At 41.3% G+C, this 17,339-nt stretch overlaps 2 protein-coding genes across 3 annotated transcripts; one reads left to right on the forward strand and one right to left on the reverse strand.

Moving 5' to 3' along the window:
- Positions 1-165: 165 nt before the first annotated feature.
- Positions 166-6,060, forward strand: nucb2a (nucleobindin 2a). Its single transcript, XM_072659835.1, has 13 exons — positions 166-339; positions 910-1,050; positions 1,905-2,012; positions 2,115-2,247; positions 2,758-2,861; positions 3,126-3,311; positions 3,421-3,511; positions 3,602-3,660; positions 3,746-3,838; positions 4,142-4,231; positions 4,330-4,500; positions 4,656-4,710; positions 4,807-6,060. Exons 2-13 carry the CDS (start codon positions 910-912, stop codon positions 5,019-5,021), a joined length of 1,446 nt encoding a protein of 481 aa, XP_072515936.1. The 5' UTR covers positions 166-339; the 3' UTR covers positions 5,022-6,060.
- Positions 6,061-6,367: 307 nt separating this feature from the next.
- caprin1a (cell cycle associated protein 1a) lies at positions 6,368-17,096 on the reverse strand. Of its 2 annotated transcripts, XM_072659833.1 has the most exons (19): positions 16,949-17,096; positions 15,676-15,822; positions 15,200-15,262; positions 13,289-13,375; positions 12,919-13,172; positions 12,727-12,809; positions 11,999-12,160; positions 11,568-11,620; positions 11,395-11,478; positions 11,109-11,303; positions 10,936-11,026; positions 10,795-10,856; positions 10,590-10,700; positions 10,351-10,479; positions 9,232-9,385; positions 8,935-9,138; positions 8,752-8,858; positions 8,345-8,405; positions 6,368-6,846 (listed from the first exon to the last, which is right to left on the reverse strand). In XM_072659833.1, exons 2-19 carry the CDS (start codon positions 15,820-15,822, stop codon positions 6,782-6,784), a joined length of 2,112 nt encoding a protein of 703 aa, XP_072515934.1. In that variant the 5' UTR covers positions 16,949-17,096; the 3' UTR covers positions 6,368-6,781. The 2 variants fall into 2 exon arrangements, with proteins under 2 accessions (XP_072515934.1, XP_072515935.1); XM_072659834.1 differs by lacking the exon at positions 10,351-10,479.
- Positions 17,097-17,339: the final 243 nt, after the last annotated feature.

Raw genomic sequence — 17,339 nt, forward strand, 5'->3', positions numbered from 1 at the left:
TCACGCAAAATTGATCAAAATGACCAGGTCTCTGCTGGACGTTTTAAAATTGTTTAAAAAGCAACAGGACAAAAATGGTGCGGTTAAGCGCTGTGCACTGTTGACCATTACCTAAAACCGCCCGCTAAGTGGCGCTGTGAAAGCTGTGCTGTCGTGTCTGAGCGGCTTGTGTGTTTTTTCAGGTCGGTTAGCAGGCTGGTGAAATCGCATAGCCACTGTAGTTTTTTCATCCGTGAAACAGGGCAGTGAGGAAGCCAAGTGCAGCGGTAATGAGAGGCCAGCTGAGAGGAGTCCGAACATTATCAAGATAACGTGTTGGTGCAGAACTACCAAGCTGAAGTGAGTATACATGGCTTTAACCGCACTGTTTGTTTTCTGGTCCGCCAGCGCACAGCCAAACGCTGGCCAGCCGTCATTCTGTGTAAAATGAGAGTTAGCTGGCTAATCTTAGGCAGAGGCTAGTAAGACCATTAATGAGTGTGCTCTTTACCATCCGCAGTTCAGGTTGAGTAAAAGCGACGTGTCCAACGTCAATTGGCTACCTCTACTAAAGGCTTGTGAAGAATAAATGGTACTAGCAGTCTGTCTCCAGAAACCTTTTAAATGACACGTAGCCAGCCAGCCAGCCAGTTAGCTGGATAGCTTACTGCCTGAAATAGGTAATTTACCACCTGTAAAATAATTACCAGCTACTCAAATGATGACATCTTGCCTAGGAGAGCCGTGATGATATAGTGGACTGCCAAGTCCCAAAACCCCCCCTATGTAATTTAATGCTAGGCTGAGTCTTTATTTTATTGAACCCATGTCTCGCAAAAGATGGGGAGCGGGGGACGGGATATTTGGGATTTTATCCTCTGTCACATCTGAGACAGCTTTTCATTTGTGGGCGATCTGTGTTGTTTCCAGATGTCGTGGACAAAGGGATTCATCACCAGCTGCCTTGTGCTCGCCAGCCTGCTGTTCAGGCCAGAGGCAGTGCCAATCAGTGTAGATAAGACTAAAGTAAAGCTGCCAGAGGAAACGGTACAGGAGCCACCCCAGAGTGTGGTAAGTAAGGCAGACACACACAAGTCGAAAAAGTCATATATCTAGTGACTATAATGACTATATACATAAAAACACGATTAGTCAATTATCCCGGGCATGTTTGGTGTCTGAAGTGTGACTTTAATTATTTATTTTTACCACTGAACTGAAGTAAATGTAAAGGTGCATGTATTTGTATTTGTCACTCTACTCTGTACAGCAAAATGTGTCCTCTGCATTTTACCTATCTGTGGTAGTAAACACTAGCACACACACACACACGTGCGTGCACACACACAAACAAACAAACACACACACACACACACACACACACTAAGATAATCTTTTATTTGTGCCACAGTGGGGAGGTTCTCAGTCACAGCAGAAAAGAAATAGACACTCGGGTGCAAAAATGCAGATAAATTACCACTATATACACAATATAAATAATAGAAGTAAAAAAAAAAAAAAAAAAAGCAGTAACAATATTATTAACACTAGTGAACTAGGGGCAGTGGGCAGCCGACTCCAGCGCCCGAGTAGCAGAGAGGGTGAAGGGCCTTGCTCAAGGGTCCAACAGTGGCAGCCTGCTGAGCACCATTGACGTAGACTATATTAGCCTTGTTACTCCATTACAAAATTATTAATAATAATAATAATTATTATTATTAATATTAATATTGTTGTTGGTGTTATTTATTTATTTATTTATGAAAACCTTATCTTTTATGCTGTTATTAAGCTTTCCAGCTGTTGTCCAAATGCAATATAAAGGCTGCCACAGCAAATTATGTAAAAAAAGCCTTGTCTGTTGCACTTTGAGCCTAAATCCAACTAGCTACGTATTGATCATTTTTTGTTTAAATTATTTTAAGGACACTGGATTGCATTATGACCGCTATCTCAGGGAAGTTATCGACTTTCTCGAAAAAGACCAGCATTTCAGAGAAAAGCTGCACAACACAGACATGGAGGACATAAAGGTAATTCACATACATGATTTGCTGAAATGATTTAGTGAACTTTTACGTTATATTGTCAGACTAACCGATGATTTCATTATTATTATTATTATTGGATTGCAGCAAGGGAAGCTGGCTAAAGAGCTGGACTTTGTCAGCCACCATGTCCGAACTAAATTGGATGAATTAAAAAGGCAGGAGGTGAGTCGGCTAAGAACGCTGATCAAAGCTAAACAAGACATCGAAGAAGGCAATGGTGAGTAACCTGTTGAGAGAGAGTCAATTTCTTTCTTTCCTTCTTCCTTCGTCTCAAACTTCCTTTTTACCCATATTAAGCAGACCTTTGTCTCTGTGGTTTAGCTTTACTGACAGACCCACATAATACATGCATACAGCCAGTCTCAACTGTGTTGCATTGGACCTGTCTGATTTTGTATTTACATCAAGTTTTGGTTATGGCATTTGGCAGATGCTCATCTCCAGAGTGACCTACAGTCTGATCATGTAGTGTTACAAGCCCTGCTTAAAGACTCTTATTGGTATTGCATGTTCTTGCTCTTGCTCAGATGGGAAATTGAACTCTTGTTTGCCACGTGTAGGGCAGCCGTATAGCCCCCCTACAACTATACACTACACTTCTGCTAGTCTTGAAAGCTGGCTGTAAATTAAGGTAGTCAAGTAGTTTGGTTGTGTTTAAGATCTCCAAGCAAATAGAAAAAACGGAGGCATGTATAGTTTTAACAGTTTTGCCTTATGTACTCCACAGGGATGGCTGTGGATCACCAGGCCTTGCTGAAGCAGTTTGAGTATTTGAACCACATGAACCCGCACACGTTCGAGGTGGAGGATCTTGACAGACTAATCAAATCGGTATGTGGTCACATTTTCTGTCATCCAGAATGCTCAGCACATAATGTTAACCTTACATGGATAACACAGGCCTTGCACATTTACTTGTCTCTTAAATGCTAGCGTCTAAGTACAGTAGTATGTATGTATTTATGTAAGAAACCCTAATCATAACCTAGCGGTGGCAGTAGATCATATTCTTACATTCAAGCAGTGTATTTTCCTCATTTATCTGGAAACATGCCCCTTGAAGTGAAAATCAAACGTTGTTGATATTTTCATCAGGCTACAAGTGATCTGGAGAATTTTGATAAGGAACGGCATGAGGAGTTTAAGAGGTATGAAATGATGAAAGAACATGACCGACGAGAGCACCTGAAGACACTGGACGAGGAGGGTAGGAAGAAGGAAGAGGAGCACTACGAAGAGATGAAAAAGAAGCATGCCGATCACCCGAAAGTCAATCATCCAGTGCGTTTAATCACTTTCCTCTGTTGGTTTATTATTCAGTTATTAGAAAGGGTTTCTGGCTTTGTGTAGGGAATCCCTTTTTCGAATTTTGAATGTGTTGGATTTGTAGGGTAGTCAGGATCAGTTGAAAGAAGTGTGGGAGGAGGCAGATGGTCTTGACCCAGAGGATTTTGACCCCAAAACGTTCTTCAACCTCCATGGTAAGATATTAACTAAACCTACCTAGATTTGTGCAAGCTAACCTTGCTCTGATAATTCAATTTGCGTTTCATGTGTGTGATGTAATGCAGATACAAACGGAGATGGCTTCTTTGATGAACAAGAGTTAGAGGCCCTGTTTACGAAGGAGGTATATCATTAAATATGATTCTTATGAAAAGGTGTTTTTGAAGTAGTTTTTGTGGTTTTAATAGGCAGTGCAACTATTTTCACAGCTGGAGAAGATCTATGATCCTACTAATGAGGAAGATGACATGGTGGAAATGGAGGAAGAGAGACTGCGAATGAGAGAGCATGTCATGAATGAGGTAATGGAGTGTGACAAACTGTCTTTCAGCGTTTTTTGTCAGAGCAAGAATCAGAATGTAAATTATCACCGTTGCATCCTTGGCTTATTGTCTTTTACATTTCATGGTGAAGGGGCCAATATAAATGCCATAGAATAACATTGAACAAAATCTATTTACATTAACTTGCTTTAAAAGTTATGCTTGCATTTTGGAGATGCATGGTCTGGTTGGACAGTGTCACACTCTTTGCATGACTTTACAGCACATGCAAATGTGATGAGGAGAGTGTAGTTTGTGAGACCCATTTTCTTTCTGAAACAGGTTGATGCCAACAAGGACAGACTGGTGTCTTTAGATGAGTTCTTGACTGCCACAAAGAAGAAAGAATTTCTGGAACCAGATAGCTGGGAGGTAAGTAAGCAAGATGGATCAATAATTAAATGAAGCTATCATGATTTCATGTTCAAGAAGCGATTGGACACTCCTTCTTTGTATGTGTATGGTGTCAGACTCTGGAGCAGAACCAGGCCTACACTGAGGAGGAGATGCGGGAATTTGAGGAGCACCTAGCCAAGCAGGAGGAGGACCTGAACCTGAAAGCAGCTGATCTGCAGAAGCAGCGTGAAGAACTTGAGAGACAGCAAGAGCAGCTCAATGCACAGAAAGTGGAACTGCAACAGGCAAGATATCAACCTGTTCTCAAACATATTTAATTGTCTGTGTTGTGTATATATTAGACATTAACCATAGATCATACCATAGTATGATGTACAACATGGTGAGCATTAAGCTTATGTTAGTATGTAATGAAGCATTTATTTTTGCTCTTGATCAGGCTGTAGAGCACATGGAACGTTTGAAACAGGCAGAGCGTCTGCCTGAAGGTCATGGTGAGTCACCATTTAGTGCTTCTACATAATCTAGTTCAAAAATACATTTATCAAGTCAATGCCAGTACAATATGCATTGTAAAATGTTTTTGTTAGTTGAAGGAAACGCTCTTCCAGAGGAACCCCACCATGACCAGGGCCTGACACCTGAACACCAGCCAGTTCCTCCAGACCACCAAGAAATCCCTCCAGCTCAGAATGACATACCCCAGCAGGACCAAAGTCAAGGCCATCCAAACCAGTCCCAGAATGGTCAGCCAATGACTCACGATGATCCCAACTCAGTCCATGGTGCCCCACAGGTGCCCTAGGCTACAGACAGGTAGTGTGGGTCTTGACTGTGTAGATTAAAGATGCCTGCCACCACACTCTCAGACACGAAACATTCATACCTCCTCTCCAGTGTCCGGAGTAAATGGATAACAGCCCTAGTCCACCTGTGATCTCTAGATTTCTCGCTTTGAGAGGCTGCTAATCTCACAAATGTTGTAATATGGTCAATGCTCATCAAAGTCCACTGAATAGGTTAAATATTTTTTTTTCTTTTTTTCTTATGTGGTTAAAATTAGGCCAAGTCTTATGAAATGGTATTTGGATTTGGATTTATTTTGCACATAAATTTTCTATGGAAAATGTAATGCCACTGTAAAAACAATCAAACAAAAATAACATTTTGATTTTAGAAGCAAATACAACAGATATTTTACAAGCTGGGATGTTTTGGTTTTTTTTTCATCACATAAGGACCATCCTTGAATTTGTAGATCAGGGCAGCTTTTAAGTAACGTGAAAATAATGCTCCAGCTCACAGGAAGCACTATAACTAAGTTCCAGGTATTTCATTAAAGAATGCAATTTGGAATCCTTTTTAATTTTTTATTTCTTTTTTTAATTTTACAGTGATACTGCAAGGGCTAATTTTCCAGAAATAGATTAAGGCTTCATTTGGAATGGATGACCCTGTAAGCTAGCATTTCTCATGTGGGTGTTTTTTTAAATCCAATCTGTCTTATGAAAACTCTCCCATAAAAATAAGGAGGTGCATATTTTTTCTCAACTGGCAGCAAGCTTTATTTGTGTCTGGAAATTGTCCTATAAACAATTCTCAGATTGTACAAATGTACACCAGCACATTCAAAAACATTTAAGAAATCCAGATTCATATTTAATTTTAAATTTATTTCTGCTTATCTGCCATGTAAAGGAGCCGCAGTAAATGTCTTTTCAAGCCATTTATGGCGTGTGCCCACTGCAAGGTGTACCATAGTATTCAAGTGTTTGCACAAAACTAGTAATTTATGAGTTTTATTGACTGGTAAATTTCTGAAGATATTAAAGTGGTTGAGGCATTCCACTTGTGATCTTTTGTTTATATATGAAGAATTTAGCTTCACAGAAATAAATGCATTATATCCACTCTTAGAATAAAGGCTACAATGAATTGCAGTGCCATAAAAGATCCTTTTTTTGTTAGATATATATGTGAAGACACCTTTTAAAGGATTCAAATGTAAAGGTTAATCATAGGTACAACTCAAGTTTGGTTCTTTTATTAACCCTTCATGTCACCTTTTGTGTATAGCAAGACTATGTATGACCAAGTTAAAAAAACAAAAACCTTAACCAGCTGAAGAGTAATTATAAAATTAACAACACAGCTGTTCAAATAAATTTAATTCCATGAAGCACTCATTCAATCACATTCAACACTATGCAATACAGTTCTTAAACTAGTCAAAAATAATACAGTACATAATTCTTCACATTTGTTTAAACATGTCATTTGGCTAGGTTTGTGCATCCTCGTCTACTCTGGTCCAATTCAAAACAAAAAGCCCATAAGCAAAGGCACAAATATTTCTGCGCAAGAGATTTAAGGCTTTGCAACAGCATGTGATCAAGGGGGGGGAAGCTTTACAACATACAGCACTAGAAGAGTATGGCTTCATTACCGTTGCACATCAACATTTGTCCTTAGTGGCTACATGGATTGAGAAAGCTCAAATTGAGTCCAGGGTGCCATAGGTGGAAAGTATAGGAGTGTGATATGATGGAGTTTCAGGGGCCGGGTTTAGCTGCTCTGTTGCACAGTCATGGTGCCCATCCCTCGGGTTGGCCTGTATGGGCCTCCTCGTCCTGAAAGCCGAAAAAAACCAAAAAAAAAAAAAACCCATGGTGGTTACCTCAAACATGATCATCTACCTTAGGAAGGGCCATTCATTTCCCCATTTATGCAAGCCAACCATCACAACCACACTATGCACAGAATGGGTCAAATTAAAATGTTACTCACCTGTATCACAAACTAACAGCTCAGCTTAGTAAAGGAAGTTATTTAGATAAACTTCAAAACATGAACTTATTTAAAACAGTACCAAGTGCACCAAGGGAAACAGGTTGACAACCACATCATCAAACTGCAACTTTTGTTATGCCTGTTCTCTTCAAAATCAACATTTAAAGTTCATTAAGTAGCAGTTTTGTACTAATTTAAATTTACATATGGCATTAATAAAGAGCCAGACAAAGTTTCCTCAGGTGCTGGCTTTCTAGAATTAGCTCAGCAGTTACAGGGAGATCTATACAACAAACTTAAAATAAATGATCATTTAGTTGACTGTGGGAGCCATGTGCAAGTGCTTACTTGGGCCAGATGGAGCTAAAGGGAAGCGCATCTGTTGGTAAGGGAATTAGGAACATAATGCTAATTCACACCAAGTGCCCCCCTAAAAGATCTCATACAAAAAATTAAATAAATTCCAAACCAAAACACGCCCATGAACCTTGCTGGAAAGCAGGGCACAGTAGAGTGCAAAAAGACAAGAAAGCAATGCTGTGGGCTCATTTACTGCTAAGCCAGACAAATCAACTGCCTTCCATTAAAAGTTGTTGCAAAAGCCAAACAAACTGATTGCCCCTGTTCAGTAAAATTGAGAGCAACCAAGTTACCAAGGCAGATGTGAAGACTGGAGCATGAAAAGCAAAAAGTAGCAGCAGACAAGCAGGTAATGCAACACATCTTTATTGAAACGTTCTCTCGAGGAGCGACATAAGCATACAAAGGCCAGGGCTGCAGGGAGATTTTTTTTTTTATATAAATGAAATGGAGGAGGGGGGGGAATGATTGAAGAACCAAGGGGTAGGAGGAGCAGGCAAAAAGGGGGTGGGGGAGTTGTTGAAGGGGGGGAAAGAAAAAAAAAATAAAATAAAATAAAAAATAATAATTGAACGTATATTCCAAAACACTCCCATGTATTGGACCAACAGTGGCAGGTATTTTTTTGCATTTTATTTTATACAAAAAATAAATTAATGAAAATCTTTCAAGTTTACAGGAATATCTATTTGCTTTTAACACAACCTTGCTGAAAAATCACAACACTGACAGTTCCAGCTCTGCATGTGTCTCCTTAAAATGTTTAAGTATATTAAGTCTACCAAAAGGCGGCTTACTTTGATCAAGAAGCCAGGAAAAAACAAAACAAAAAAACAAAAAACAAATCCACTGATGTCAAACAAAGAAAAGAGTAAAAATGTGGGCAGGGGCTAACATTCTCAATAAATGAATGTTCAAAGTGGCCAAAGACACTAGAGTCTTCTCAAAGCTTTTAGGATCGCATCACTTGAGCATTACCTCGAGAGCTACCTCGAGGTCCCTGGGCAGCTCCTCTCTTGAAACTCTGCTGATATCCTTCCTGGTGGGGAAAATGGAGACACAGATCCTTATGTTTAACCTTTAAGATCAATAAATAACCTGTCTGAGAAGCAGTGAAGACTTCCCAGGCCACACTTGTCATTTGGTATTAGAGGAAGCTAGTGAATGACTTGACAATCATATAGGTCTAGGATTTAATTGAGTAGTACACCCACACACCCCTTTTTTGCGACAAGGATCATGCTGGAAGTAGTCATTATAAGGCTATACTAAAAGGTTAACTGGCCATGGATGGATGTGAATGTTCAATAACAATGCTCAAATAGATTGTGGCATTCAACACCTAGCCATTAACAGAAATTACGTAAAAAACAAATTGTGCTCACCCTCTGATAGGTGCCACTGGAGTAGTCTCGTGGAGTGCTAAACTGGGTTTGTCCATACCCACTATTGGGAGTGTTAGGGAAGGGAGGACGATAGCCATCATATCCACCTACAAATGAAATTGTGCATTAGAAAAAGCCTCAGGACCATGTCCTACATTTATTTCTATGAAAAACAAACCAGACCTCTGAAGCCATTAGATGGACCTCTGTAGCCATTCATTGCACCCCTGGCATTCCTGGGGCCAGCACGTGGCACAGCTCGGCTGCTGTAGAAAGACTGGGCCTGGCGACCAAAGCCTGTGCCCTGGCCTGAGGACTGCGGAGGCATGGACTGGTGGCCTCCAGAGGATGGAATGCCTTGGTCTTGAGAGTGGAACGCTCCAACAACTAACAAAAAGTAACCACAATAGCTTTGTTAGCTCATCATAGCTATTTCTGATAAATTAATAACAGATTAAGAGCGCACAAGCTGTTGCATACCTGACTGGAGAGGTTCCTGCTGCAACTCCTGCTGCTCTACTGAATGGGTAGACTGGCTGCTGAAGCTTGGAGCATAACTACTCTGGTACTGGCTGGACATCTTTTGAGAGTCCAGCTCATTAGATGGAGGAACTGGGGCATTCAGATTGAACACCTAGAGGTGATGTAAAGAATACCCCTGTTATAATCAGGACTTCTTTCATGCATCTATGGGCAATTAGTAATTAGATCTCTACTAAAACAACAATTACACACAAAAAAATAAATATATATAATAATAATAATATTCGAGTTAACATACTATGCAGATACCTTCACAAAATTCTAAAAGGTCTCCAAAAACAAAAATAATTAATAAGCCTGAGAATTTAAAGTGATCCATCAAGCTGTCTGCAGGTGTCAGTAAGTTAAATGTCTAGCACATGTCATTCTGGAAAATCTGTAATGTTGTCTAGACAGTAATGTAAAGAATGGCTGCACCAACTGCCACTGCAGTGTTTCTTTAAAGTAGGACCCCCCTTAGTCTGCATACTAATGGCCAACATCTGCTAGTTCCTCTAGAACAGTGCTAGACATAACTAAACACATGTAGGAGTTTGAGGTCTTCTTGGCACATGCCACTTTCTGGCCAGGGAAATACAAAAGCAACTTAAGCTTTACACTGATCTATAGAAACCCTGTTTAGGATTCAAAGTAATCACCAAGATAATTTATCAAGGACACATCAGAATTGACTACTTAAATAAGCTATATATGGTGTACAAGTAATCAAATTAGTCAGAATTCTGATTATAACTGACCCTCAATACAATGGGTCCAGAGCCTGGACCCATTTCCCCTAAAGCTCACAGTACAACGTTGCTTTTCTTTCCGAATGGTCACTAGCATTGTGATTTTTAGGGAAAACAGGCTTTAAAATGTTGAGGTTTAAGAATAAAAGTAACCCACATGCAAGTCAAAAAAGACAAAAGTGCAGGGGAAGGTTAAAACAAAAAATAAACAAAAAGCCACCCCACTGACAGTATAATTGGATGTGGCATGACATACAGAGCAGACATGGGTAGTAGCTGTACAGAAAGATGAAGAGTGAGAAGCCTAGGGTGACTGGTTGAGGCCTACCGCTTGCATGGACTGGAATGGTGCTGCGTTAACGTTGATGCCGCTGTGGAGGGGTTTGGAGACTGACTGAAAGACCTGGGGCTGGGAGGAAGGGGCAGGGGGCAGCTCAGACGACAGGGGCATGGACACCTAGGGAATGGGCAACGGATCAACACACATGGCCCTCCCCACCCCACCCACAGATCCAGGCCTACATGAACAATGAACACTTATATACATTAAAATTGTAGTCAGTTCACCTGTAGGGGATCGATGGCATCAGTTGGCGGACGAGGGTCTGAGCTATGAGTGGGCTGGTAGAGAGGTGACGTGGAGGTGTATGCTTCAGCAGGTGGAGACACCATGGGGACCTAAAGGACATAGAAAGGTTTATCAGGGTTGCTCCAAATTAGAAGAAGATTGGAAGATTTTTTTTACTGCAGTTTCTGTTAAGCTAGTACTTACTTGTGTGGGTTCTGGATGTACAGGAACTGTGTTGTGTTGAGGGAGTCTGTTTTCTGTGTGAGCTGCAAGATGACAAGTGAGCAAAAATCACAGCCCCCCCCCCATATTAGCAGTATTTGAGAGAAATGGGCTCCATCTTACCTGCTGCACACACCATCTGTGCAGACTTCATAGGCTGAGCTGATACAATGGCAGGATCCAAGGGCTGCCCATCAAACTCCAGCATGGAGTCCTACAACACATGCACATTAAAACATGTGGCAGGGTGCAATGAACCTAGTATAGAAATCAGGCAAACAGCTGAAGTTGCCAACCTGCATGAAGTTGTAGGTGCCCTGCATCTGAGCCATGAGGTCCTGCACAGCCTGCTTCCTGACTAAAGGATCGGCTGCAGTGGGAGGAATCACAGGGTTAAGTGCCTGTGCCTCAGAGCTGACAAGAGCTGGGCTCAGTGCTGAAGGAGGCGGTTGTGGTTGCTGCTGTTGCTGCTGCTGAAGGGAGCTTACAACCTGTGTGCAACAAAGTCAAGAAGAAAGCATTAAACTAACAGTAAGATCACATGACAGAATCCATCATAACTTTGAGGGAGGGTGGCCTCACCTCAGAGTTCACGCTCCATTCCCCTCCTTGCTCTTTGTCATTACTGGTGTAGGTAGCTTCTGGAATGAACTGTCGATTTACAAACTGGAAATAAAAAAAAATAATAATAAAATCTTCAGTGCCGAAAACCTCTCAACCCTAATGCATAAAATCTTTTCATGTACAAAACTTACCTCTGTTGCTTCTACCTCAATGGTCTCCGTGAATTCTTGAGTAACCGACCCCTCTGTAACGAGAAATCAAGATAATACACTTTATACGTGCTTTCCTGGCCAGTAGTACTGATGTGCCAAACCTGAACCAGGTTTTGTCAGAGTACTTTAAGCTGAAAAGTTCCTTACTCAAGAAAGGTTTGTTTGCTAAAATCTTTACCAGTGTACTAGTAGTGCAAGACTAAAGAGCGAAATAGTTACATAATTACTCTGACACAGGAAGTGCATTTCCTAGTCCCGATTTAGCAAAAGTCTCCCCCCCGCCTTTCCACTGCTGGGCTAGTAACCATTTGGCCCAGCAGTAGAAAGGAGGCCAATATGCCTGAACCAGCCCAAATCAAATTAAATCAGAACATCGCTACTCCATTGTCATACAATCAGTTCTCTTATACCTGGTTCTGCTGGCTGCTCCTCACACTCTGACGATTCAGCCGGAGCAGGCTGCTGCTGTTCCTCTTCCTCCTCCTCCTCACACACTCCGTTTTGATGTGTCTGCGTCCGGTCAAAGTACCCACTTAGTAGTATCTTGTCCAAGGTCTCCTTAAGGGCTTTGTCTATAAAACAGCAAGTGAAAATTTGAGAGAAAACAATTGAGAATAATGTGCATGTGGGCCTGTAATGTGAATAGTGCTGAATAATTACATGATTAGTAAATATTTTGCATCCTCTGCCTCCACAATTATATACACTTATGATTAAAAGTCAAATCTAATATGTTTGAATGTAAAATGAAGTAGGGTAGAAGCATCACCGCAACAAAACTTTAAGCCTTAACGTTGCCGGTAGTTTACCAAGTACTGAACATGCATGAGCCACAGCAGAGGGTGTTCATGAGTGACTCCTGCTCTAGCTGGCCCTGTCCATCACCAATTTCCCCCAGCCGAGGGGTATTCATCAGGCCCTGGGCAAAATGCCCAGATGCTGACTCAGGCCAGTGTGGCAACAAGAGGCACAGCTGGACCTCTGGGGCCTCAGATCCAGTACAGTGGTCAGGCTGAGCATGCTGATGGATGTTCTCCTATAGTGCAATTCTTTCTGTGACCCCATTTCAAAGAGTGCTAAATCACTGCAATACATTACACCAACCCCACCCCCCCCAACACACACCACAACAACTTACATGTGGTTCCAGCCACAGCTTTGTCCCTTCCGTCTAACAGTTCCCACAAATGTACAGAGGCCTCCTCAAACTGGTCAGTCAACCTGAAAGAGTAAGACAACAAGTTCACAAATCACTCTCCACTAGGGAAAAGAAAAAGGGCTATGGCAGTAAAGGAAGAAAGAATAAATAATTGTGAAACTCCTGGTTTACCTGATGTTAGGGTCCCGCTCAGGGCCAACTAGCTTGTAGAACTCGTCGAGGCTAGAGAGTTCGGCTTCAGTGAGCAGAGGGCCTTCGTCCCCACTGCCACTCCCAGCAGCCTGCCTTAGCTCCTGCCTGACACTCTCCTCACCCAGTTGGTCCAGCACATACTGTACTTCGAGAACTGCTTTTAGCCTTCGTCTCTCTGCCTCCTCTCGCTTCAGCTGCTCCCGCCGTGCCGTTTTCTTCACTGCCTTCTGGATCTGCAAGAAATAAACAGCAAATCAGACATCTTAAAGCTCTTTAACTCAAGCCAAAACAAACAGGCATAACTAGAAAGAGATACTTTCATGGCTTAGACATAACAATACAAACATACCTCAAAATTCAAAGACGTGAAGCTCTTCAGCAGCTCCCGAGCAAACTCTAGGTTATGTGCCACCTCCTGAGCTTTGGACAAGGCATCCTAAACAAAAAAAAAAAAAACTGATTACCTCCAAGTTAAAACAAGGTTTAATGTGCTATGTACAAATGTCAAGAGTTCATGTGTTCCAAAGCATTACTTACAGCAAATAATGAACAATTGAAATTGTAAATAATTATAAAATAAGATTTTTCAACACAAAAAGGGTGCCTAAACTCTAGAGTCCTGCGGTTGCTACATGACAAAGTTTACAGCATAGCAAAAGGTGGTTTAATCAGACAAGTCACTGTCTGTTTTGTATCTTAACACTTTGGATTTAAAATAAAACAACTTTACACTTGGAGTCCAAACAGTGAAAACACAGCTTCTTGGCCAACTGTGCCATTGCATCATTAGTTGATGCACTAAAAGACATGTGGTAGGGAGATAATTATGTTTAGCAGATCAACATTAAGATACACAGAAAAATAAATATAGAAGTTTCAATGGCAATAAAGGCCATCTGTTTCAATCATTAGGTATGTAAATTAAAATAATTGGCACCTTGTTAAGAAAGATGCACACCTTAACAGTAACAATTTTACAAGCTAGCAGGTAACTACTGCACATAACGAACATCACCTGAATGTAACATGACTGAATTTTTCATTGAGATTTTCCACATTGAAACAGAATACTTAAAACAAACAAAAAACACAATAACAAATATTTATTTTTAAATAATAGTGGCTTGAACACTATGCTTAGTGTGTCAGACTGCTAGTTGGGTTAGTCATCACAGCCACAGCTCGCGGCTGCTTCGGTGGTCTCAGACATTTCGAATTAATCTACAGTTATCAGCAGTATATTTTACCCAAAAACAGTGATTACAATTGCATGCATGTGATTAATAATGGTCATTCAGGGTCATTCACTTGTATTGTACATGAATGGCAATCTGATGAGTCATTGGAACATCAAAATGGTGTCCAAGTTTCAACTGTCTAGCTGTTAGATTGAGTTCTGAGATAATCCTCCCTTTATTGTTCTATACAGCATAACTCCACAGAACGCTACCATCACCACTATGCTTTACAGCAAATACAGCCTTCTTTAATGCTTTAGTCTTTTTTTCACAGAATCATAATTTTTCTATGAATGACTGTGTCCATGTATTATTCCTAGCAGGGGTTTCTTTCTTGGATGGCAGCCTCCCAGTCCATGGTGACATTAATACTTGCTTGACAGAGACACTCGTGTTCCAGCAGCCCATGACTGATCACTTCTTAGGTTGTCCCTGACCATCCAAAGCATATTCAACTCAGCTAAGGGTGATAGCTTGGGTATTCCTCCAGACCTTGGCTAAGAGGCTACACCTCCAATGACTTGTAAATAACTGCTTAAACTTATTATTTTGGAATATGAAGGTGTAAAAGGAGTCCTCTCTTCAGTAAACTTTTACATTTGCGTGGGCTCTTTGGATCTGTGTACTTTGTGTTAGTCAATTCGAGGAGTGCCGTCAAACATTTCAGACCCTAAGTGCATTATTTTGACATCTTGCTGATTTTAGAAACAATGTTGACAACTTCACATAGGCATGTGGCTGAATTCTTAAGGACGTGCAACCGCAGGATGAAAGGTACAGTAGCATTTTAATTTGCCTAATTTTAAACTTCATGGCCCATGCAGTGAAAGTGCCTCCAAACATAAATGACAAATTTGGTTACAGAGAAACACACTGGTCTCTTGGTTCAATGAGCAAACTGACAACTTTACTTGACTAATATTACTTTACAATACTAATATTATGCCCAAAAAGGTACAATTAATCTAAACCTGAATAAAATCAAGATTGAGAGAAGGGAACGGAAAAGGCATAGTACAAACCAGCTGATCCTGATTTAGCTGCTCGCCTTTGTTCTTCCTGGTCTTGTAGTCATCCAGCTTGCACTTAAACAACAAACAAGTGTACAAAATTAAGATTGGGGATTAGGAAAAGGGCAAAAAGTGTTAATGATGCAGAACAGTATCCTTGATTAAAAAAAAAAAAAAAAAAAAAAAACAACAACTGAAAATCCAGTTTGCATGTCCATCTGAGGCATGTAAACAAAAGGGGAAAAACTACAAACATAAACCACAGATCTTGAATAGCAAAAGTGGAACATTCTTCTCTGGCTACCAGACTTTTACAATGACACTGCAATGCCTACAGTACTAACATTAGTATTAAGGGGGGAGGATTCAAGTCGGTCAGTCTAGACATTTAACACCAAGACTGAAAGGCGGCAGTCTACCTAATACAGTGTGAAAATGAACAATAAACCCATTCACAAGATCAGAATAAAAAGACAACCAAAAAGTACCTTTCTCTTCTCCATGTTGCGAACCTTCTTCTCAATAATATTCAGCACTTGCTTCAAGGCCTCAGACGAAGCTCCTGCTGGCTGGGCAGAGCCCAGCTCTGGACTGGAGGACTGAACAGCATATTCGCCAACGCTCGCAGATGGCATCTACAGAGGAAAGGATAACCTTTAGATCTCTATTCAAAATAGAGCCGAAGAAACACCAAACAATTTACCTGCAAATCCAGTTCTTATATGACAATAGTCTTTACTGTGTCAGATCACAATTCAGATTTTTGACCGTTGACCAGAGCTTATATAAAAACGTAGCTAAGCCATTTACGAGGTGCGTCTAATATAGCGAGCTATGTTTATTTATCATGGCCCTCTACTACAGAACCTCGCAGCGGAAAATAGGTCGACGAAACGGACAAAAAGGGCAGGCCCCACCACAGCAGCTAGCTAAAGCCGTGGACAACTTTTAGTGGTTGTGCAGAAAATGACAAAGACCTCTCGCACACAGCACGATAATGTAGACCAAACCCACGACCGACTTCTCCAATTCGACTGAAACGGTTTATTACTGTGTCTTGTGTCTCAGAATGGTAGCTAGCCGAACAGCTAACGGAACTTCCAAATAACCAAAGAATCAAACATGGCCATACTTCTTTGTGGAGATGCTGAAGCTCGACCGTCCCGGATCCGGGAATTCTGCAGGGTGTCGGCTAGCGAGCAAAACTACTCCTCGAGCTGCGTTAGCTATATAGCTAACTTATTAATAGGCTTTTACCTCCGACGATAAATAGACAAGATGAGATTCCGATGCCCAAAGAGAATGCCCCAAAAAAAGACACGTTCGTATGTATGAACCCCGTCTTAGTTGAACCCCCACAGCAATCGCCTTCTCCTCCGCTCGACAGCTAGTGCTAGCTAGCCAAGCTGCTAACAGTCTCTCGCAAATTCGAGCTAACGTTAGCCGTCTCGCTACTTTTGTCTCCTTATCTAGGCAGATGATCGATTTAAAGGATTTACTAATAGATGATAGCACCGCAGTCGGGCAGACAAACGGCAGAATATATAGAAAACGTCAAACGAGACTAGACGAACAGACAACAAATGCCGCTGCCACAACAGCTGGTTATCCAGCCCGGTCCACAGCGAACTGAGCTAGCGCGAGCGCTAACAGCGCACTACAGCTCCGGTTAGGCTACGCTAGGCTATCAGCACATCGTGAACTTGACTTGCGACTACAGTAAGGCATGGGGTTACTGTCCTGTTATCAATAACGTCTTACCTTTGCTTTCAGTATTGAAAGAGATGTTAGTGCTCACTATTTACTTCAACTTTGTTTCGAATACTGCCTTTATTTTTGTTGTTGTTGTTTGTAGCAGCTAAGCACGCTCCAGCCCCGTCGGCCTCCCCGGCAACTACACAATCGCAAAGTGCGAGTTAAGGATTTATATGGCTGAAGGGTCCCACCGGGCTGGCCGTGCTTCGCCTGAGTTCATCTCAGGAGAAAGAGCTTATGTAAAATGGTGTTTTTAAAATACAAACACGATTCTTTCCCTCCTGTTTTACTGTTTCTGTTTAACGATGCAAAACCGCTGTGTGACAGGCTGTTTTTAAACAACTGTTTTGGTAACATATGAAGCGAATGAACAGGCGAAAACACAAACATAGCTAGC

This window comes from Salminus brasiliensis, chromosome 17 (genome assembly GCF_030463535.1).
Source record: "Salminus brasiliensis chromosome 17, fSalBra1.hap2, whole genome shotgun sequence".
NCBI lineage: Eukaryota > Metazoa > Chordata > Actinopteri > Characiformes > Bryconidae > Salminus > Salminus brasiliensis.